Here is a 24,438-nt window from a genome sequence, read left to right as displayed (position 1 = left end):
GGATACTGAGTTGGATGATCAGCCATGATCATATTGAATGGCGGTGCAGGCTCGAAGGGCCGAATGGCCTACTCCTGCACCTAATTTCTATGTTTCTATGTTTCTATGAGACCCTTCTTCAGACTGAAGGTAGACACACAAAAAAGAATGCTGGAGTAACTCTGCCATGATGGAGTGTGGAAAGAGGCCCAACAGGCCCTTTCACCTCAATAGTCTAATAGTGCTGGACGTGCCTCTGCGGAGCTCCGCATTTTTGACAATTTTTGTTGATTTTTGTTCATTTCAATAGCGAAGTGGACTTTTTAAGCAACAGTGAAAACGTGGATATTGTTATTTTTGTTAGATAGAAGTTGAGGTGGACATTTTTTAGCTGAACTTTAACTTAGTTATTAATGGCGAAACTCCGCGGTATATTGGAGAGTGAGCCCCCTGCGGACACTGGAGGACTTCGCCGCCGACAGTACACCTAGAGTGACACAGCAGCAAGCTACAGTCAGCAGATACAGAAGCCTATATCGGAGTGACATTTTTCGGAAATTACTGAGCCATCCGAACTCAACCGTGCATGATTCAACATTTGACTCTTTCAGCAAACGTTAGTGGTGTTTTTATCGCGATATGAGGTATTTTTAGTGTTTTTAACCCTGTCTATGAAGTGGCGGTAAAATGGCAGCCATCTTGGATTTAATTTCAACTGCGCATGGATACAGCAATGGTGTGGATGACAACCAGTGTTCATTGATGGACCTTGTGGGACAACATAAAGGGAATAGCCTCTTGGTTTCATTATTATTGATTGAATCGCTGAGATACACTGCAGAACAACACAACTAAGTATGGCCAGACTATACAGCCTCGGAAGCAGACTGTTGTTATGCCTGGTTGTGAGACAACAAATTCAACTATTGGAAACAAACTCTACAGATGACCAACACCTGGTTTTTCATAGAGGGTTCTCACACTTATTCCTGAGAGAATATTGCATGGGACGCACATCAATTTACATCAACAGTTGCGGACTTGTCTAAACCAGCAATCTGTACGACTATGGAACTGAGGACGAAGAAACACATTGGGTTTCTCTTTACTTTGCTGTTATCTGGGGATGTGAGTCTAAACCCTGGGCCTTCAAACTGTGGGAGCTGTAACAAGCTGGTAACAAAACACCGAAGAAAACTTCAATGCATAGATTATGATGCAATGTATCATGTCAAATGTACTGACGTGACTATCAAGGAATATATGAACATTACAAAGCAGAATCTCTCATGGCAATGCACAAACTGTAAACCTGAAGCATGTGGGGTGTGCAATGAGGTGGTAACTTGCCAGCACAAGGGTATGGAATGCGATGGATGTCAAAGATGCTGCATGCGGTGGAGTGGATGATGTAACATACAGCAGCTTTGAAGGAAAAACTGAATCTGTCCAGTATGTGAAATGATGAACATTTCTGATACATTGTTTAATTCATCATTTGAAAGTAATACATCAAACTGTTTTATTATCCTGCATGACGATGATGGAGGTGACACATTTATTGGTAATATAACACCCCCTAAACCTCATAGAGCTCCGAAGACAACTAAAAACAAGTTAACAAAATGTAAAGGCAGGAACTCACCAAAAATGATGGTGGTAAATTTTCAGAGCATTAGGAATACAACCTCTGAAGTAAAGGTACTTTTGGATTAGTATAATCCTGATATTGTACACGGGACAGAAACTTGGGTTTCACAGGACATTAATAGTAATGAGATTTCCCGGATATATATGATGTCTATCCTTAATCAATCATTCATATCCTTAATCAATCTTGGCATTTGTAATAGTACCGGTTTCCATATAATATTAAAGGCATCAGTCCTCAACTGGAGTTTAGCCGTTATACTTTCCATCAAATATACATTTTTCAACCTTTCCCTCCACTGTTGGACATTTGGTGGCATTTCCTTTCTCCATAGCACTGTTATCACCTTTTTAGCAATCAACAGCATCACCCCAAGCAAATATTTCTGATTTTGAATATCTGTCTCTGCTGGAGTTCCTCCTAATACGAAACAAGCCGGATCCAAAGGTAGATCCACTCCCAGAATTAATTTAATCTCTACCTGGAATTCTCTCCAGTATTGGTACAATTTGGGACAATCCCCCAAAATATGTGTGTTCACAGGACATTAATAGTAATGAGATTTTCCCGGATATATATGATGTCTATCGAAGGGACAGACCGGACGGAATTCAAGGCAGCATCTTAATAGCATGTAAAAAGGATATTATTATGATTTGTAAAGAAGAGTTTGAAGTAGATAGTGAATTAATATGGAACCAAATTGAATTGAAAGGACGGCACTCACTTTTAATAGGTACTACTTATAAGCCCAGACACGATGATAAACAGTTTGTAAGTGAACTTGAGAATTCATTTGAGAAAATATGCAATAAAGGCAAGGGATACAACATAGTACTTTCAGGCGACTTTAATCAGCCTAATATTAATTGGGCAGACTCAACAATAACCTTCTGAATCTTCTGAATTTGTAGTCGGGAGGGCAGTAGTCTGCATATCGCCAACTAACGTGCTGTTAATGCCCCCCTAAAACTGTCCAGTGAAGGTGATTTGATTGTATTGTTATCTAGTTTATTCCAGTTCTTACAAAGAATGAGTTTTTATAAATATATGTCCTGGCGAATGGGGTTTCTATTTGCATATTATTTCTCTTTCTTGTTCTAGTGCAGGATCAATCTGCATCCAAGGATACAGCTGAACTACTACTGGGGGCTGTAATGAGTTTTGGACTGAACCAACAGGTTAATAAACCAACAAGAAGAGGTAGCATTTTAGATTTGGTATTCACAAATAACACCAGTCTTGTTCAGGGTACTAAGGTGGAAGCAGGTGGAAGCGACCATGACATAGTAATTGTTGACTTGGATCTGACTGCCAAGTGGAAACGCCAACCTAGAAGGAAACACCGTAAAGCAAACGAGGAACTGATCAATGCAGACCTGGATGCTTTACGGGACCATTATCTCTCAATGGGGAAATGCTTCTATTCCGGAGAAGTGGGACACTGTTGAAACCGAAATAAAGCAGATCATGGAGAGACATATTCCAAAAAAAACCAGCAGCCAAAGCAAATACCCTACCCTGGTTCACCAGACATCACCACAGACTCAGACATAAGACAACAGAGGGCAGACAATAAAGCAAAGAAGACACAAGGCAAAGAAGATTGGGATTCCTTTGTAAAGTGCCAGAAGGAATTAAGGAAAGCTCTGAATAAAGCCGAACCAGACTCTGTGTCAAACAACCTTACCACAGCAATGAAAGAAAACGTCAAGCAGTTTTGGTCTTATATGAAACGTTTGGGTGTCGGAGAGAAGGGAGTTGCAGACCTCATGGTGAACAACACAGTTGTAAGTGACGGGAAAGGGGAGGCCGAAGCACTTAATGCTCAATTCACCGGTGTATTTACGAGGGAAAACGAGTCATACACTCCATCGATGGGAACCAGTAAAGGGGCTGTCCCACTTTCACGACCTTTTTCACTCGTGGACATTTTTCATCAGGCTAGAAAAACACCCCGACCTACTTGGTGTCACGAGCACCTACGACTAGCATCACAACCTACCTACGACCTACCCACGACCTCCTACGACCTTGTGACGACCATGCTGCGAGAATGAGTCAAGGGCAAACTCGGCAGATGTCGTGAATTAGGTCGTGAAAGTGGGGACAGACCCTTAACATACAGGATATCCCTGAACTAGTGGTCCATGAGGCAGGAGCACTAACACAACTATAGAACCTAATGCCAAACAAAGCAGCGGGCCCAGATCAGTTGCCACCATGGTTTCTAAAGATGTTCGCATCGAAAATAGCTCCCATGCTCATAGATTTATTCCAGTCCTCAATTGATTGTGGATCACTACCACGACAGTGGAAGGAAGCAAACATCTGTGCAATTTTTAAGAAGGGGAACAAGGCTGCGCCTGAGAATTACAGACCAGTTTCACTGACCAGTGTTACATGTAAGATCTTGGAACACATCATACACTCTCACTTCATGGACCATTTTGAAGAGAATGGGATACTGGTGGACTCACATGCTTTCAGAGCAAAATGTTCAACAGAAACACAACTTATTGTCACTATTGATGACATCACAAGGGCATTAGATAAGGGGAAATCTATACATATGGCAATCCTGGACTTTTTCGAAAGCGTTCGATAAAGTTCCTCATGAAAGGCTCATAGGAAAACTGGATTACTATGGCATCAGAAATAGTCTACATAACTGGATTAGAGACTTTCACACAAATCGGACGCAGAGGGTGGCTTGTGAAGGAAACATTTCTTTAGAAGAACAAGTCAGGAGTACCGCAAGGCTACTGTTGTTCCTGATGTACATGAATGATCTACCTGAACACATACATTGTAAAACAAGACTCTTCGCAGATGATTATCTTGTATATACACCTGTCACTGATGTAGAGGATATGAACTCCTTACAAGAAGACCTTAAGTCCATGGAATTATGGTAAAACACATGGAAGATGAGCTTCAACCCAACCAAATGCTCAATTGTGGTAATTTCAAACAAGAAGAAACCACCTACTCGAGACCAAGTCTTCTGTGGACAAATACTTCCTCGTACAAGTTCACAACCATACCTTGGAGTTCGTCTTGATAGCAAGCTTTCGTGGGGGGAACATGTGGGCAACACGGTCACTAAAGCCAACCGGACACTAGGATTCCTTAGACGAAACCTCTGGTTCTGCCCAAAGGAAGTGAAAACCACAGCATGTACAACATTGGTTAGACCCTTACTGGAATACGCTTCATGCACCTGGGATCCATACATAACTGGTCATATCAACAAAGGCCTTTTGCATCGGGAACTACAATAGAGGTAGCAGTGTCATCCAGATGCTGTCCAACCTGGAGTGGGAAACGCTGGAAACAAGAAGGGCAAGGAACAGACTAGCCATGTTGTACCAGATTCAAAAAGGGGATCGTGAGCATAACTGCAGATAGACACATAACATACTCAACAGAAAGGAGAACAAGAAAGAGAAATAATATGCAAATTGAAACCCCATTCGCCAGGACAGATATTTACGAGAACTCATTCTTTGTAAGAACCTTAAGGGAATGAAATAAACTAGACAACAACATAGTCAAATCACCTTCACTAGACAGTTTAAAGGGGGCACTAACAGCACATTAGCATGCACAACACATCCAAGTTGGTGATATGCAGAGTACTGCCCTGCAGACTACAAATTCCGAAGGTAATAACTTATTTCTTATTAGCTTAGCATTTGGCCCCACAGCAGAAGCGTCCACGTCGCGGGGCTGGAAACAGGAAGTATCCTGAGCTAATTCTGCCACCACCATCATCTACTGCGACAAGTGATGGCTCCCACTGATTGTCGTCGGAAGCTTGCGTCCTTTTCAGGACGGACGATGACATCGGGGTCAACATTTGTAACAAGATGGACACGAACAGAAGAAGAAGCCTAGCATTTAGACTGTCACTTCCCTGCATTTCGTTGAAGCTTCAAACACCCAATGCAAAAGGTAGACACAAGTATTAAACTAAAGATAAATATACTGTGGGCGGTCAGAACATTGGCTGATGTCTCCGCTCCACCTGTGCTGCCACTGATGAGACCCTTGTTATATAGACACAAGGTGCCGGAGTAACTCAGCAGGTCAGGCAGCATTTCCTGGAGAACATGGATAGGTAATGTTTCGGGTTGGGACACTTCATGGCCCGTCCAGCTTATCTACGTCGAAGGGCCCCGACCGGATATGTCACCTATCCATGTTTTCCAGAGATGCTGGCGGACCCAATGAGTTAATCCAGTACTTTGTCACTTTTTTTTGTTGTAAACCAGCATCTGCAGTTCCTTGTTTCTCCAGACCCTTGTTATACTTTGCTTCCACCTGTTTTCATCAACCTTCTCCTCCCTACCTCTTTCCCAATTGAGTATTTTCTCCCATTTTATTGAATACTTTGTCTCCCACCTTCTCAACCTCTTTTACCTTCCAATGCTTCCCCGATTGTCTATTTGGCCCTCCATTCATGAGTTGATGTTAATACAGGTTAAAACAAAGACCACTGCAATGTCTGAAGAAGGGTTTTGGCCCGAAACGTTGCCTATTTCCTTCGCTCCATAGATGCTGCTGCACCCGCTGAGTTTCTCCAGCTCTTTTGTGTACCTAAAGACCACTGCAATAAAGGAGTAAAGGTGAGGCAATAAATAAACAAGACTTTTATTGAGTTAACTTTAGTATTCACGCTCCTCATTCACGCACAGTCAATTGTCAAATTGACTCCATCCAAGACCGCAAGCAATTGCGGAGAATTGTGGACGCAGCCCAGACCAACGCACAAACAAACCTCCCTTCCATTGACTCCTTCTACGCTTCACGCTGCCTCGGCAAGGCCGCCAGCATAATCAAGGACCAGTCTCACTCACGGTCAACTCCATCTTCTCCCCTCTCCCATCGGGCAAGAGGTGCAGAAGTGAGAAAACGCACACCTCCAGATGCATCCCAGCTGTTATCGGGCGACTGAACCATCCCCGCAACAACCAGAGAGTGGTGCTGATCTTCCATCGACCTCACTGGGGACCCTTGTACGCTACTGGACTTTATCTTGCACTAAACGTTATTCCCTTTATCATGTATCTAACCAGCCAACCATGTCATCTCTGGGTGCCAGCTCTACCACCCACCAAATGGAGCTCAGGGCCTGGCAGACGTTGACGCCAACAGAGCCAACAACCTGGCTGCTCAACACCCGACTTGAGATCTAACTATTCCTTTGGTTTATGTTCCACTCGCAAGAAGAAGAAGAAGATGTATCTGTACACTGTGGGTGACTTTAGTATACATGTGTAGTCCTTCCCTTCCGCTGACTGGTTAGCGCGCAACAAAAGCTTTTCACTGTACCTTGGTGTACGTGACATTAAACTAACCTAAACTGCTGATGGAATTGTTGAGGATACAAAACAATATAATGCAAGCCACCAAGGCAAAATAAAATGAAATTTGTCTTGGGTTGAATCATAAATGGTATCAGTACTATCCCACACATTTGCAGCACCATAGATTGTCATTGGTACACAAAAAAGCTGGAGAAACTCAGCTGGTGCAGCAGCATCTATGGAGCGAAGAAAATAGGCGACGTTTCGGGCCGAAACCCTTCTTCAGACTGGTTTGAAGTCTGAAGAAGGGTTTCGGCCCGAAACGTTGCCTATTTCCTTCGCTCCATATATGCTGCTGCACCCGCTGAGTTTCTTCAGCTTTTTTGTGTTCCTTCGATTTTCCAGCATCTGCAGTTCCTTCTTAAACAAATAGATAGCCATTACCTGTATTTTATAATTAAGGGACTAATTCAAAGGACTAAGAACCACAGGTCAGGACCATGACTTGAGAAGGAGAACATAATCTGTTAGCACAAAGAAGCCACAATGGGCAAGGCAAGGAAAGCACAATTACAAGACAGTGTCGCCAGATAATAATGAAATAGGATCGGATTGTAAGTGAACTAAATCATTAATTTTAATAGTATAGAAGATAGTGGTTTGAGGAAACCTATAACTAATAGTCTTTTTTTTAGTTTAGCGATACAACGTGGAAACAGGCCCTTTGGCCCACCGAGTCCGTGCAGACTAGCCTCCCAGCACACAACGCTTTCTCCTATGCACACTAGGGACAATTTACAATTTTACCAAGCCAATGAACCTACAAACCTGTTCGCCTTTGGAGTGTGGGAAGAACCGGAGATCTCGGACAATACCCACGCAGTCTCGGGGAGAACGTACAAACTCCGTACAGACAGCACCCTTGTTCAGGATCGAACCCGGGTCTCCGGCGCTGTAAGGCAGCAACTCTACCGCTGCGCCACCGTGCCGCACAAGAGAATGACAATTCGAATGTAGTTTTACCAGAGCATTTCATCAACCTGGCTTCCAATATCGAGTGGGACTAAGATCACAGTAATAAGTACTTAGACTTAAGAATTTAGATTTAAGTACAATTTTTTATTATCCCACGTCATTCCAAACAGCATTCCGATGATCACCGTGGTTTGGCTGAAACCATTATGCCAGTCAACGCAATAACCATCTCAGAGACAAGAAGTATGCAAATAATCAATGATTTGGATGAGAACATACAGGGCAAGATTAGCAAGTTTGCTGATGATACAAAAGTTAGTGGTTTTGCAGAGAGTGAAGATGGTTGTGAAAGATTGCAGCAGGATCTGGACCGATTGGCCAGGTGGGCGGAGGAGTGGTTGATGGAATTTAATACAGAGAAGTGTGAGGTGTTGCGTTTTGGGACATCGAACAAGGGCAGGACCTACACAGTAAATGGTAGGCCTATAGGTAGTGTTGTAGAGCAGGAGTACAGGTGCATGGTTCCTTGAAGGTCGAGTTGCAGGTAGATAAGGTGGTCAAAAAGGCTTTTGACACTCTGGTCTTCATCAGTCATTCAGTATAGAAGTTCGGATGTCATGTTGCAGTTGGTGAGACTGCATTTAGAATATTGTGTTCTGTTCTAGGCACCATGTTAGGAAAGATATTGTCAAGCTTGAAATGGTTCAGAAAAGATTTACAAGGATGTTGCCAGGACTAGAGGGTGTGAGCTATAGGGAGAGGTTGAGTAGGCTGGGTCTCTATTCCATGGAACGCAGGAGGATGAGGGGAGATCTTATAGAGGTGTACAAAACCATGAGAGGAATAGATCGGGTAGATGCACAGAGTAAGGGAATCGAGGACCAGAGGACATAGGTGCAAGGTGAAGGGGAAAAGATTTAAAAGGAATCAGAGGGGTAACTTTTTCACACAAAGGGTGGTGGGTGTATGGAACAAGCTGCCAGAGGAGGTAGTTGAGGTGGGACTATCCCATCGTTTAAAAAACAGTTGGACAGATACATGGATAGGACAGGATTGGAGGGTTATGGACCAAGCGCAGGCAAGTGGGACTAGTATAGCTGGGACATTGTTGGCCGGTGTGGGCAAGTAGGGCCGACGGGTCTGTTTCCACACTGTATCACTCTATGATTCTATGCCTCTACTTTCAAGGTTTTACCTGCAGTACTGAAGAGATGACAGGCACATTAGTGTCTGTTGTGTAATCTTTGACGCCAACCTGAATAGATAGAAAGAGACACAAAGTGCTGGAGCAACTCAGCGAGTCAGGCAGCATCTCCCTGGGAACATGGATGGGCGACATTTCGGGTCGGGACTCCTCTTCAGAACCTGAAACGTCGCCTATCCATTTTCTCCAGACACGTTGCCTGACCTGCTGGGTTACTCCAGCACATTGTGTCTTTTTTTTTACTAAACCAGCACCTGCAGTTTCTTGTGTAAAGTTGCTTTAAACTGTACAGAGCTACAGTTGCTTTAAACAATGGCCCAACATGCTGAAACATCTGTGTTTAAACAGTAAAGCACATTTGAAATTCAGGACAGGCTGAATCTAATGAAAGAAACCTACAAAATGCCAAAGTGGCAGTGGATTCTCAGCATGAGGTAGAATCTCAGAGGAATAACAGGATAGCTGACGTATGAAGAAATAGTGTGTGTGGGAGGGAAATGCTGGCTTACACCGAAGATGGATACCAAAAAGCTGGAGTAACTCAGCGGGCCAGGCAGCACCTCTGAAGGGAAGGGATGGGTGACGTTTCGGGTCGAGACCCTTCTTCAGAAATAAATGCCGTTTATAGCAGGTAAAATACTGGCTACTGCTCGAAAGGTCTCGTTAAACATCAACAGGACAACATTTGGCGATAAACAAAGGATGGCTTACCGTCGAGGTAGAAAATGTTGAGCAGGCACTTGAGGAAGGAAGGTGGTTCCGTGCAGGTTTGAGACATTTCAGCAAACAAGTGCGATACATGCTTGCTGCAGGAAGTCCAAAGAAACAACTCAATGGTGACTACAGTTTAGAAGTGAAGATATTGGGGGATTCCTGATGACATGTAAAGAGGTGACATCAACGCACATTCACACCTTCATTATTTCTTTTCATTGCCATCCCAATAAACGCACAGAGATCCTGCCTTCAAATGTGGTTCAATGTGTCATTAAGAACGGCAGTTTTTTGGAAAGGATTGACAACGTTTACAATTCGGGCCTCGCGCATAGAAAAGATTGCACTGAAAAAAAATCCCGAGCGGTATTCACACGACTTGAAAGCCTAATGTGGAAGGCAGGACCTATTGTACCATGTCCATCCCAACGAGGTAGTGCGTGCGGCAGGAGAGAAAGCTGAAGCAAATGTGGATATTAAAGCAAGCAAGTCAACTCGGTAAAGCAGGCAGAGGCAGGAGCATTGTGTATTGCGCAGGAGGATCGTGAGCAGTGCTGGGCCCCATATCTGAGGAAGGATGTGTTAGCATTGGAGAGGGTCCAGAGGAGGTCTACCAGAATGATCGCAGGAATGATCAGCGTTTGTAGGCACTGGGCCTTATTTTGGTGAAGGGTGAGGGGGGGGGGTGTGAAACTTATCGAATAGTGAAAAGCCTGGGTAGAGTGAATGTGGAGAGGATGTTTTCACTAGTGGGAGAGTCTAGGACCAGTGGCCATAGCCCCAGAATAGAAGGGAGATGAGAAGGAGTTTCTTTAGTCAGAGGGTGGTGAATCTGTGGAATTCTTTGCCACAGAAGGTTGTACTCGTTGGAGTTTCGAAGAATGAGAGGGGGGGGGGGGGAGTGGGGGGGGGGGGGGAGTGGGGGTAACCCATTGAAACGTACAGAATAGTGATAGGCTTGGATAGAGTGGATATGGAGAGAATGCTCCCGCCAGTGGGAGAGTCTAGGACTAGAGGCCATAGCCTCAGAATTAAAGGACGTTCTTTTAGGAAGGAGAAATTTCTTTCATCAGAGGGTGGTGAATCTGTGGAATTATTTGCCACAGAAGACTGTGGAGGCCAAGTCAATGGATATTTTTAAGGCAGAGAGTGACAGATTCTTGATTATAAGAGTAGGGAAATCTAAAGCTCGTCCTGACATTCTAAATGAAATCTTGAGTGTGTTTTCTAGAATTGGGTTTGCGTGTAACATCACTTTTTGCTGGGCTCCCGGGCATGCTGGGGTGAGGGGGAATGAGCAGGTGGACCTCATAGCAAAGGAGAGTTTAAGAAGAGAAATCGATATCCATGTATCATTGGGGAGAGTGGAACTGAGAGAAATAATTAAAGAGGGCTTAACAAAAGAATGGCAGAGAGGATGGGAAATGGAAGTCAGGGGTAGACACTACTTTTCTATACAATCTGAAGTTAGGAAAATATGTCTCTGTACATCTCTGTCCCGTAGGGACTCAGTTAAACTGTGTAGATTGAGGTTGGGACACTGTGGGTTAAATTACTATTTGTGCATTGTAGGGAAACATGTTTCTGGCTTGTGTGAATGTGGGAGTAATGAGACAGTTAAACATGTTTTCCTAGAATGTAAAAAGTATGGGGTAGAAAGAAAAGTATTGTTTGTTAGACTGACAGGACTTGGAGTTGAGGCTTTTTCTGTTTTATCCTTGTTTGGACACAGTGAGAAACATCAACTGATATCCAGGGCTGTTCTTCAACTCCTGCAAGTTACAGGACTGCATGTAAGAATTTAGATCAAACTTTGACCTGTGGAGGGCAGTAATACGCTTAGCAGCGTCTACACTGCCGGAATCCTACAAGAAGAAGAAGTAAGATTCTTGATTAGTAAGGTTGTCAGGGGTTATGGGGTGAAGGCAGGAGAATGGGGTTGAGAGGGAAAGATAGATTGAATGGCGGAGTAGATTTGAATGGCCGAATGGCCTAATTCTGCTCCTAGAACTTATGAACTTATAAAGGACAAGGAAGATCAGATCGATTAAAACGGCATGTATTTTTGTGCAATAAGGCTGGCAGGTGAGGCGGGTGAAGTCAAGGCATGACTAGGTTAGATCACATGGGGTCCAGGGTGAGGGAGTCGTTTGGATACAGAACGAGGCAACAGTAGTGGAGATAGACACAAAATGCTGGAGTAACTCAGCGGGCCAGGCAGCATCTCTGGATAGAAGGAATGGGTGACGTTTCGGGTCGATACCCTTCCTCAGACTCGGACTTCCATCTGAGGAAGGGTCTCGACCCGAAACATCGCACATTCCTTCTATCCAGAGATGCTGCCTGTCCCGCTGAGTTACTCCAGCATTCTGTGTCTATCTTCAGTGTAAACCAGCATCTGCAGTTCCTTCCTACGCAATAGTAGTGGAAGGTTGCTATTCAGATTGGAGGCCTGGGAACATTGATGTGTTGCAGGAATCAGTGCTGGACCTATTGTTAGACATTCCTCCTCGTGTCCCTTCTGGAGGTACATCCTTTTATTCTGAGGCTGTACCCTCTGGTCCTAGACTCTCCCACTAGTAGAAACATCCTCTCCACATCCACTCTATCCAAGTGTGTGTGCCACGTTGTATAGACAGGGGGAGGTGGGTGTCTGGAAAGCACTGCCAGGGATGGTGGTGGAGACAGACGAGATAGTAGCAATTCAGAGGCTCTTAGATAGGCACATGGATATGCAAGGAATGGATGCAAATACATCACGTGCAGGCAGAGGTGATTATAACTTGAGATTTTTGGCACACACATAGTGGGCTGAATATCGTGTTCCTGTGCTGTGACCTTCAAAACGTTGAATGTAAATGTTGTTTGCAACAGTGGAGCACACTGATTTAGTAAAATGTCATTAACAGATACATGCTCAATGGAGAGGTGGGGGGTGAGAGGGGGGGAAAGAGAGGAGGGGGGGGGAAAGAGAGGAGGAGGGGGGAAAGAGAGGAGGAGGGGGGAAAGAGAGGAGGATGGGGGGGGGGGAGGAGGGGGTCGGGAGGAGGGGGTCGGGAGGAGGGGTCGGGAGGAGGGGGGGGGAGGAGGGGGGGGGGAGGAGAGGAGGGAGAGGAGAGGGGGGAGAGGAGGAGGGGGGGGAGAGGAGGAGGGGGGGGAGAGGAGGAGGGGGGGGAGAGGAGGAGGGAACAACATGAACTAAGCGATGGAGCGAGGAAGGAGCACTTGGACAAGAGTATAGACCCGGTTTAAATGACACATACGGGAGGAGGGGGATATTACAACGCTGTGCTTACTGGCTCTTTGGTTTGGGGAGGGGAGAGATTATAGGGTTGCCAACTGTCCCGTATATTGGGCTAAATTGGTCCGCCCTTGTCCTGTATTTGCCTGCTGCAACTCGGGTGGAGGGGACTGCCCGGCCAGCTGACCGACCTTCGCTTACCGCTGACACCACCACCACCACCCACCCACCCCTCCGTCTCACGGCCGATCATCGGTCCATGAGTTGGATGGGGTGCCGGACTTTGCCCCCCGGCGCCCGGGCCAAAGCTCCTCAGCTGGCCCACCGGCTGGGCTCTGTGTACCAAAGATCCTATAGCGGAGCACCCGGGCCAACTCAGCATTCACCCAGACACGGCCGAGTCGCTCAACGAATTGCCGTCGGGAATTAGTCCCGCATTTTGACCTTCACGTCTCTTATTTGGTAGCGAGAAAGTTGGCAACCCCTGGAGAGAAGGACGAAACATACAAGGGCAATGTTGTGATATTGGGCGAGAGTGGCGAGTTCCTACCTGGAGCGGTGACCCTCGGCGTGAATGCAGTGCTGGGTCGGTGTTGGGCTGTGTGGAGCTGGGTCGGTGCTGGGTTATGTGTGTAGCTGGGTCGGCGCTGGATTGTGTACAACGGTCGGCGCTGGGCTGTGTATAACTGGGTCGGTGTTGGGCTGTGTGGAGCTGGGTCGGTGCTGGGTTATGTGTGTAGCTGGGTCGGCGCTGGGCTGTGTACAACGGTCGGCGCTGGGCTGTGTACAACGGTCGGCGCTGGGCTGTGTACAACGGTCGGCGCTGGGCTGTGTGTAGCTGGGTAGGTGATGGGCTGTTTGTGAGTGACATACAGTGGCACAGGAAGAGATTTCTGTTTCCCGGTGCAGGAACCAGTCGCTGCGGCTGCGGACGAGATTCTTCCTCGCAGCCCTCTGGTCCTTAATTAACCCTGTATTTTTTTTTAACCCTTCTCACCGCAAGATTTATTCATCAGATTTAATAGGAATCCAAGGGATAACCTTTTCACACAAGGTCACGCAAGCTGCCAGAGGAGGTCGTTGAGGCAGAGACTGTCGCAACGTTTAAGAAACCGTTAGACAGGTACATGGATAGGACCGGTTTAGAGGAATACTAGACCAAGTGCAGACACGCTGGGTCTGTTTCCCCCAACGTGTGTGTGTGTACATACATACATATAAACATGTACAGGTACATATACATAAAATGAACAAAATAATAGTATCTGAATTGGTTTTAACACTTGTCATAGTTACTGAGATTTGCTACTTTTTCTAATTTAATTCCACGTTGGTGAATTTAAATTCTAAATCTGCATTGGAGTTTTTGAACTAATTTCTCCAGATTACAAACTCACATGAATATGGAGGGAAATGGATCATGTGTAGATAGAGGAGATTAGTTTAACTTGGCACCATGTTCAGCCTGGACATTGTGGGCCAAAGGGCCTGTCCCTGTACTGTTCTGTGTTCTAGGTAAATATCAAGCAATCTGACCACATACTTGACCAACAAATTCCATCAAAGTTCAATATTGTAGTGGCAGATTTTTCTTATCTTTCGAGAAACAAATTCTCTAGCTGCTATTTGGATGAGAATGGATAAGGGGAATATCTTCAATACGCATGCAAGCTTCCTCAGAGTCCTTCAGAGCTTTTTCACTCATAAAGCTTCAACACACACGTGTTTGTCGGTTAAAAGGCCTCTGTAAATTGCCCCCAGGTGCAGGGAGGGGGTGGGGAAAGGGTGATTATAACATAGAACTAGTGTGAATGGGTGATTGATGATCGGTAGTCAGGATGTTTAGCCACTAAAAAACTGAAATAGGCAGACAAAAAGACATAATAAAATTATTTAAAAAGGCACGAAAAAGGCATTTATTGATATAAAAAGGCATGTATTTCCACCACCAAAATTTGGTTAAAAATGATAATATATAGATATTATACATGAAATGACCAAAGTTGCCCGGTTGCACATGACTACTAGCATTTTTCTCAAATTATCTGGTGTTAAACAATGCCATCTGTTAGACAGAATATGTTTCAGTTGTGAAAAACGCCTCAGCTGAGGTCACTGGTGCATACCCGAAACAAGCTACAGACTATATTCACGTCGATATCTTGGACATTACAACTACTTTTGAGAACTTTAGCTATGTTTTGTATTTCTTCAAGATCTTTGTTAGCTAAAATCACTCTCTCACATTTTCCTTGTGTGTCTTTACCTACATCTCCAGGATTTTTATGAATATCGTCAGTTACTTTGTTGAAAACCTGCAAGTTATTCACTAATGTTTTGCCACATTTCTCAAGGGAAGTTTGCAATAAACACAAGATCGCGATGGAGGGACTTTTTCTGCTTGATTTCACTGATAATCCTGACTGCAGCAGATTCTTCTTCTTCAAAACAGTGCACGATTTATTTTATCTTTTCAAAATTTGCAGCATAGTAGAGTACAACAGAGAGCCATGTACTCCACTGAGACAAAACGGGCTGAGGAGGTAGTGGAGTCTCGGGTGCCATCTCCTTAAACAACTGCACACGTGACGGTGCTTTGAGGAAGATTTTCTTGACATTGGGAACTAGGCGATCGACATATGTGCTTGCCAATTCTATGGTCCTTGAGCTAAGCATGTCAAGTGCAACATTTTGGGGAATAAAACTTTAAGAGCACGAGCAGCATTATTCATGTATGGAGCTGCATCAGTCACAAACAGAAGAACATTCTCGTGTTTTATACCTTCTGGTCAAAGTACAGCAAGTGAAGATGTAAACAACTGAGCAACAGTTGAGCTGTTTGATTTCTCCAATACTTCCGATGTCAACAAATACTCCTTTGATGGTTGACCTGCCTCCAGTGTACCGATGACCATATTGGCAACATATCTCCCCACAGCATCAGTTATCTCGTCTATTGAGATCCATATTTTGTTGCATGCAACTTCATCTCTAATTTTCTGCACAACAATGTTGAAGTTGCTGTCAAAATAGTTTTTCCGTAATGATGACTCGCTTGGTATATGTTCCTTTGTGTATTTCTCGAAAAAAAAACCTCTGAGAGATTTGTTTTCCAATTTCCACAGTGGAATTCCAGCCTCAATGAATGCCTTGCACAGATCACTCAAACTCAGATTTGTGACTGGAGCCAGCAGTAAATGTGGTGAGGAGACAAGCTTGTGTATTTCGCTTGGGAAGTCTACACCCCAGCGATATCAACATTGACTTCTCTAATTTTAGATAGCCCTTGCCTTCTCCCTCCTCCCCTCCCACCCACATCAGTCTGAAGCCAGGATTTTACCCCCATCCCCCCCCTCCATCAGTCTGAAGAAGGATCTCAAACCGAAACGTCGCCTATTCCTTCTCTCCATAGATGCTGCCTCACCCGCTGAGTTTCTCCAGCATTTTTTGTCTAACTTCGATTTTTCCAGCATCTGCAGTTCTTTCTTAAATAGGTCTTAGAGAAGACTGAACCAGCGGGCAGCGGCACGAACAAATGAATGATCAACGGTGGCGCCCCTGTTTCACCCCGGTGATGGACATTTTCTTGTAAGATATACTATGTTAAGTGTTAATATTATTAATATTAACGTGTTAACATAGAAAACGTCATTGTAATCACGGTACAACTAGAGAAAATAGCATGCCCTTGTAACAAAACGGCAAAAAAAGGCTGATTTAGGCAACTCGATCGTGAAAAAGGCATTATCCTGGTGAAATCATTAAAAAAAAGGCATGAAAAGGAACATGGCATTTATGGCAAAATCCTGGCTCTAATGATCGGTATGTGTAGGAAGGAACAGCGGATGCTGGTTTAAACCAAAGATAGACACACATAAAGCTGGAGTAAACTCAGCGGGTCAGACAGCATTTCTGGAGAAAAGGAATAGGTGACGTTTCGGGTGGGTCGATGAAGGGTCTCGACCTGAAACGTCCCCTGCTCCTTGTCTCCAGAGATGCTGCTGACCCGCTGAGTTACTCCAGCATTTTGTGTCCATGATCAATGATCGACATGGATTTGGTGGGGCAAAGGGCCTCTTTCAAAATCAAAGTCAATCAAATCCTAGCCATCGCAGATTTCATGGTTCAAGAATTTTCTTGTTTTTTTAAACTGCAGATGCTGGAAATCTGAAATAAAAACAGAAAATGCTGGGAAAAAACTCAGCAGGTCAGTCAGCATCTGTGGAAAGAGAAACTGTTCATATTTCAGATCAGAAATCCTGGAACAATCCTTTCATGATGATACACAACAAGAGAAATTCCAACTCATGCCCCCTCTGCGCACAGGGCCCTGTACAACTGGAGCAAGGAGGCCCTACTGCAGTTGTACAACGCCCTGGTGAGACCACACCTGGAGCATTATGTGCAGTTTTGGTCTCCTAATTCAAGAAAGGACATTCTTGCTGTTGTGGGAGTGCAACGTAGGTTCACCAGGTTAATTCCTGGGATGGCGGGACTGACATATGATGAAAGAATGGAGCGACTGGGCTTGTATTCACTGGAGTTTAGAGGGATGAGAGGGAATCTTATAGAAACATAAAAAATTCTTAAGGGATTGGACAGGCTAGATGCAGGAAAAATGTTCCGGACGTACACGGTAAATGGTAGGGAATTGAAGAATGCAGGTGAACAGAGGGATCTGGGAATAACTGTGCACAGTTCCCTGAAAGTGGAATCTCATGTAGATAGGGTGGTAAAGAAAGCTTTTGGTGTGCTGGCCTTTATAAATCAGAGCATTGAGTATAGAAGTTGGGATGTAATGTTAAAATTGTACAAGGCATTGGTGAGGCCAATTCTGGAGTATGGTGTACAATTTTGGTCGCCTAATTATAGGAAGGATGTCAACAAAATAGAGAGAGTACAGAGGAGATTTACTAGAATGTTGCCTGGGTTTCAGCAACTAAGTTACAGAGAAAGGTTGAACAAGTTAGGGCTTTATTCTTTGGAGCGCAGAATGTTAAGGGGGGACTTGATAGAGGTTTTTTAAATGATGAGAGGGATAGACAGAGTTGACGTGGAAAAGCTTTTCCCACTGAGAGTAGGGAAGATTCAAACAAGGGGACATGACTTGAGAATTAAGGGACTGAAGTTTAGGGGTAACATGAGGGGGAACCTCTTTACTCAGAGAGTGGTAGCTGTGTGGAATGAGCTTCCAGTGAAGGTGGTGGAGGCAGGTTCGTTTTTATCATTTAAAAATAAATTGGATAGTTATATGGATGGGAAAGGAATGGAGGGTTATGGTCTGAGCGCAGGTATATGGGACTAGGGGAGATTATGTGTTCGGCACGGACTAGAAGGGTCGAGATGGCCTGTTTCCGTGCTGTAATTGTTATATGTTATATGTTATATGTTATATGTTGGGGGAGTCCAGAACCAGGAGTCACAGTTTAAGAATAAGGGGTAGGCCATTTAGGACAGAGATGCGGAAAAATGTTTTCACCCAGAATTCTCTGCCACAGAAGGCAGTGGAGGCCAATTCACTGGATGTTTTCAAGAGAGTTAGATATACAGTAGCTCTTAGGTCTGATGGAATCAAGGGATATGTGGAGAAAGCAGGAGTGGGTACTGATATTGAATGGTGGTGCTGGCTCGACAGGCCAAATGGCCTACTCCTGCTCCTATTTTCTATGTTTCTATGAATCCTGGAATAATCTTTTCACGATGACACACAACAAGAGAAAATCCAACAAGAGCCTGTTCCACATGGACGACCTAATCCACCAGTTTAGAAGACTCTAGACGAGTTGAAAAAATGTCACGGTCGTGTTGACTCACCGAAGTAAAAGACCTACGACCTCTTACGACTATGTCTACGACCTCCTACGCCTATGTCTACGATCTCCTGCGCCTATGTCTACGACCCCCCTCGACCTCAGTCTTCCACAACTAAGACCAACTACGACCAGCTACGAGTGGAAAATGATCACATGATGAAATGATGTCATGTTGGCATTTTGTTTTTCTCGGGCCAGTTACTGACTTACGACTGCCTACGACTACCATCACGACCTACTACGACCCACCTACGACCTACTGACGAGTAAAAAGTTTCCGTTTTTCCCATGCCGACCGTCTTTTTTACTCGTGGACATTTTTGATCAGTCTGGAAAAAACGCCACGACCTACTTGAGGCCACGAGTACGCGGAGACCACTCACGAGCATGAGGAAGAGTTAATGAAGACCTCCTACGACCACGTGGTGACCATGCTGCGAGTATGAGTCAAGGGCAAACTCGGCAGAGGTCGTGAAAGCAGGACGGGGCTTTAGGACCCCTCACCTCACAGGTATCAAATGTTATTGCAATCACTGAATCCCTCACTATCAACATCAGCACAGAGGTGCAGAGCCAGCGAAGCGGCAGAAATCCTGGTTCGATCCTGACCACGGGATCTCCCCGTGACCGTCTGGGTGCTCCTGTTTCCTCCCACACTCCAAAGACGTGCAGGTTTGGGGGTTAATTGGCTTCGGCAAACGTGGTAACATTGATCCCAATGTGTCGGATAGTGCTAGTGAACGGGACGATCGCTGGTCGGCGCGGGCTCGGTGTGCCAAAGGGGGCCTGTTTCCACGCTGTTTCTCTGTAACTCTACAGCAAGGTCCAAACCTACATCCTCTAACCAGGCAGCAGGACAAAGGCAGCAAAAGCATAGGAACACCACAGCGTGGAGACAGGCCCTTCAGCCCACCGAGTCCATGCTGACCATTGGTCATCCACACACTATTTCCATGCTATCCCACTTTCACACCCACTTGCCCACCAAGTCACACGCCATCCTGACTCGACAATATATCGCCGTTCTTTCACCATCGCTGGGTCAAAACCCTGGAACACAACCCTGGATGGAACACCCAAATAACATTGTTGGCAGGAAGGAACTGCAGATGCTGGTTTAAACCGAAGATAGACACAAATTGCTGGAGTAACTCAGCGGGACAGGCAGCGTCCCTGGATAGAAGGAATGGGTGACGTTTCGGCTCGAGACCCTGCATCAGACTGAATCAGGGGAGACGGAGATACTGAGCTAAGGAAGTGTAAGGTGTGAAATCGAGTCAAAGGGGATGACGATCAAGGAGAATGTAGAATAGATCATTGTTGGCTAGGAGAAGGTAACAACAAAGCAAACAGAGATAAAATGTAAACGAGGACAGTCAGACTGGTCGGAGAACTGGGAAGGGGGGGGGGGAGGGATGGAGAGTGTGGGATGGCAAAGGTTACTTGAAGTTAGAGAAGTCAATGTTCACACCGCTGGGTTGTAAACTGCCCAAGCGAAATATGAGGTGTTGTTCCTCCAATTTCCACTGGGCCTCACTCTGACAATGGAGGAGGCCCAGGACAGGAAGGTCAGTGTGGGAATGGGAGGCGGAGATTGTTGTCCCTACATTATACCAACATTGTTGGTACACTCACTCGTCAAGGACTGCAGTGGTTCTAGAGCACTCACCACCATCTTCAATGTCACATGTACCGAGGTACAGTGGAATTCATCTTTGTATACAGTTCAGTACAAGTATCACTATACATAAGCACTTAGAGTCAAAGAGTCACAGAGTGATACAGCATGGAAACAAGCCTTTCGGCCCAACTCGCCCACACCAGCCAACAATGTCCCAGCTACCCTAGTCTCACTTGCCTGCGCTTGGTCCATATCCCTCCAAACCTGTCCTATCCATGTACCTGTTTGTTTCTTAAACGATGGGATAGTCCCAGCCTAAAGACTACCTCCTCTGGCAGCCTGTTCCATACACCCTCCAGCCTTTGTGTGAAAAAGTTACCCCTCAGATATCTGTTAAATCTTTTCCCCTTTACCTTGAACCTATTGTATGTCCTCTGGTCCTTGACTCCCCTACTCTGGGCAAACGATTCTGCGCATCTATCCGGTCTATTCCTCTCATGATTTTGTATACCTGTGTAAGATCTCCCCTCATCCTCCTGCGTTCAATGGAATAGAGACCCAGCCTGCTCAACCTCTCCCTGCAGCTCACACCCTCTAGTCCTGGCAACATCCTCTGAAGGAATATTCTCCGAACCCTTTCAAGCTTGACAATATCTTTCCTGTCAGATACATCTTAGATAAGCATCACAGATACAGTGCCAGCGTGCAGCAGTAGTACACTGAGACAATATACAGGGCCACCATTTTCAGGTCCCAGTTAGTCCCAGTATCTTCTCAAGGGAATGAGGGATGGGAGATCTGAAGAAGGCTCCCAACCTGAAATGTCATCTACTGTATCCGTTGTTCAAGGTGTGGTCTCTTATACATCGGCGAGACCAAACGCAGACAGGGCGGTCGTTTCGCTGAACACCTTTGCTCAGTCTGCCTGGGCCTACCTGATCTCCCGGTTGCCAAACACTATAATGCCCCTTCCCATTCCCACACTGACCTTTCTGTCCTGGGCCTCCTCTATGTTCAGAGTGAGGCCAAACGCAAATTGGAGGAACAGCATCTCATATTTCGCTTCGGCAGCTTACAATCAGTATGAAACTGATTTAACTAACTTCAAGTAACCCCTGATTCCCATCTCTCTCTATCCCTCCCCCACCCATTGTACCAGCTTCAAAGTCGTCTTGGACTCATTGTCCTTATTCGTTCTCATCGAGGCCACAGCTAATATTGGCCTGTTTCCTTTATCGTCATTGCTTTTTCGCATATCTTTCATTCATTTGTTCTAAATCTCTCTCTACATCACCGTCAAAATCTCTCGTTTCCCGTTCAAAAGACAATACGTGCAGGAGTAGGCCACTCGGCCTTTTGAGCCAGCACCGCCATTCAATGTGATCATGGCTGATCATCCCCAATCAGTACCCCGTTCCTGCCTTCTCCCCATATCCCCTGACTCCGCCATCTTTAAGAGCTCTATCTAACTCTCTCTTGAAAGTATCCAGAGAACTGGCCTCCACCGCCCTCTGAGGCAGAGAATTCCACAGACTCACCACTCTCTGAGAGAAAAAGTGTTTCCTCGTCACCATTCTAAATGGCTTATTCTTAAACTGTGGCCCCTGGTTCTGGACTCCCCCAACAACGGGAACATGTTTCCTGCCTCTAGCGTGTCCAAACCCTTAATAATCTTATATGTTTCAATAAGATGCCCTCTCATCCTTCTAAACTCCAGAGTGTACAGGCCCATCTGCTCCATTCTCTCAGCAAATGACAGTCCCGTGACTCTCAATCTGTGAGAAGGGTCTCGACCCGAAACATCACCTATTCCTTTTCTCCAGAGATGCTGCCTGACCCGCTGAGTTACGCCATGCTTTTAGTGTCTATCTTTGGTTTAAACCAGCATCTGCAGTCCCGTCCTCCACATCACCCATCCATGTTCTCCAGAGATGCCTCCTGACCTGCTGAGTTATTCCAGCACTCTGTGTTTTATTTATGGGCAATTAAATACTGAGTCTACCTGCAAAACCGATGAAAGGATAAAAACAAAGTATATCTGTTCCCATAAAAACCTCCCAAATGACTTCCTCCTCCCCTCTGCTCAGACGAATCGCTGGCATATCATCAGATTTGACCCTGGTTCTATTTCCAAACATTCAACCTTCCCCCTCACTGGCTGCCATCCATGTCACTTTGATATCCTGATATCTCCGTTTTACCAGCAGAGTTGTTTCTATTTACTTGATATTTAGTTTACATTTTAGCCGCTAAACTTTAATTTAGTCATAGTCATACAACGTCTAACGGGGTAATTCAGAGTCAAACAGGCCCTTTGGCTCAAACATGCCCACGTTGACCAACAGGCCCCATCTACATTGGTTCCACCTTCCTGCGTTCAGCCCATATCCCTCGAACCCTCTCATATCCACATACCTGTCCAAATGCTTCTTAAACATTGTGATAGAAAGAGCCTCAACTACTCCTCGAACAGCTCATTCCATATATCTACCACCTTTGGTGTAAAAGTGTGGTGTAAAAGAGGTTCCTATTCAATCTCATCCCCCGCAACTTAAACCCATGTCCTTCGGTTCTTGACTCTCCTACTCTGGGTAAAAGATTCTGTGCAATCACCCTGTCTATCCCTCTCATGATCCTCTACACCTCTGTAAGAAAATCCTCCTACACTCCAAGGAATAGAGTCCCAGCCTGCACAACCTGTCCCTGCAGCTCAGGCCCCCTCGAGTCCTGTCAAAATCCGTGTAAATCTTCTCTGCATCCTTTCCAGCTTCCCACTTTATTGTTTCCATTACCTTTTTAGTCTGATATAAACATTTAAAATAAAACATGTAATCTTGCACCAAGCACCGGACAAAATGTCACTTCCTAAAGCTTTAGCAAACCATTGGGTGTCTGGGAGGCACCAGGTAACATCGCTCACCTACCCCCCTCAACGAAACACCGAGCCAGCCAAAGCCTGGCCTGAGCACAGTTTCTTCCCACACATCTTGTCTGCTCCACTGCGAAATCTCCTCAAGGTAATGCCTCCTTTGAAGAAGTTGTCCTCCACACTCCAACGGGAGTTCTGCAACAACCTCACCATCTATATCACTCGTTTCCCTCCCCCCTGACTGAAGAGGAGCCTCGACTCAAAGCGTGGCCGATTCCTTCACTCCAGAGATGCTGCCTGTCCTGCTGAGTTACTGCAGCTTTTTGTGTCTGTCTTCGGTTTAAACCAGCATCTGCAATTCCTTCCTACGCTATTTTTAAGGGTCTCTGCCAAACCCGAGCCCTTTGCTTGACGCCATTATTTCCAGGTGAAAATTATTTGTACCTCGGTAATGGAAGTAAGCAGTCCTCGATCTTGGCATGAACTTTGGAAGAGCAGCATTCTATGCAATCTGTTCTTAAATGTTTTTTTTTAATATGGGAGTAATTATTAACTATTTATATCTGCATGGTTAGATAAGAGATTTGCATGCTGCACAAACAGGTCCAAAGGAAATTGGAATATTACTGACTTCCGCTCCACATGTCCCAGCAAGCAGTGATGTAAAGGAGAAAAGACACAAAGTGCTGGAGTAACAGTCTAGGGTCCTTCCGCTGCTGGAGATTAGGAGGCAGGGTGTGGTGGAGACACCCCTCAAACAAGGGAAGGGATATCACCCCAGATGGGGCCCACATGAGTGGCAAGGCTGCCTGGTTTAGTTTAGTTTAGAGATTGTTTAGAGATACAGCGCGGAAACAGGCCCTTCCGCTCACCGAATCCGCGCCGACCAGCGATCCCCGCACATTAACACTGTCCTACACACACTAGGGACAATTTGCAATGATACCAAGTCAATTAACCTACAAACCTGTACGTCTTTGTAGTGTGGGAGGAAACTGGAGCACCCGGAGTAAACCCACACAGGTCACGGGGAGAACGTACAAACCCTGTACAGACAGC

The 24,438-nt window shown here is 45.4% G+C and overlaps 1 protein-coding gene across 4 annotated transcripts in view; it reads right to left on the bottom strand.

The window, feature by feature from the left end:
* Positions 1 to 23,871, bottom strand: part of kyat3 (kynurenine aminotransferase 3) — a 71,999-nt gene extending 48,128 nt beyond the window's left edge. For 2 of the 4 annotated variants that reach the window (XM_033028999.1, XM_033029001.1), the window contains exons 1-2: positions 13,627 to 13,927; positions 9,833 to 9,994 (exon numbers count right to left, since the gene is read on the bottom strand). In XM_033028999.1, coding sequence (XP_032884890.1) covers positions 9,833 to 9,922 — 90 coding nt within the window. In that variant the 5' untranslated portion in view covers positions 9,923 to 9,994; positions 13,627 to 13,927. Of the gene's footprint in view, positions 1 to 9,832; positions 9,995 to 13,626; positions 13,928 to 23,823 lie in introns of those variants that run through there. The other 2 variants (XM_033029000.1, XM_033029002.1) reach the window with 2 other exon arrangements.
* Between the last annotated feature and the right edge of the window lie 567 nt (positions 23,872 to 24,438).

The sequence above is a fragment of the Amblyraja radiata genome, chromosome 10 (genome assembly GCF_010909765.2).
Source record: "Amblyraja radiata isolate CabotCenter1 chromosome 10, sAmbRad1.1.pri, whole genome shotgun sequence".
NCBI classification, from domain to species: Eukaryota; Metazoa; Chordata; class Chondrichthyes; order Rajiformes; family Rajidae; genus Amblyraja; species Amblyraja radiata.
Note: the sequence above shows the minus strand (reverse complement) of the source record. Positions and strands in the feature narration are given on the sequence as shown.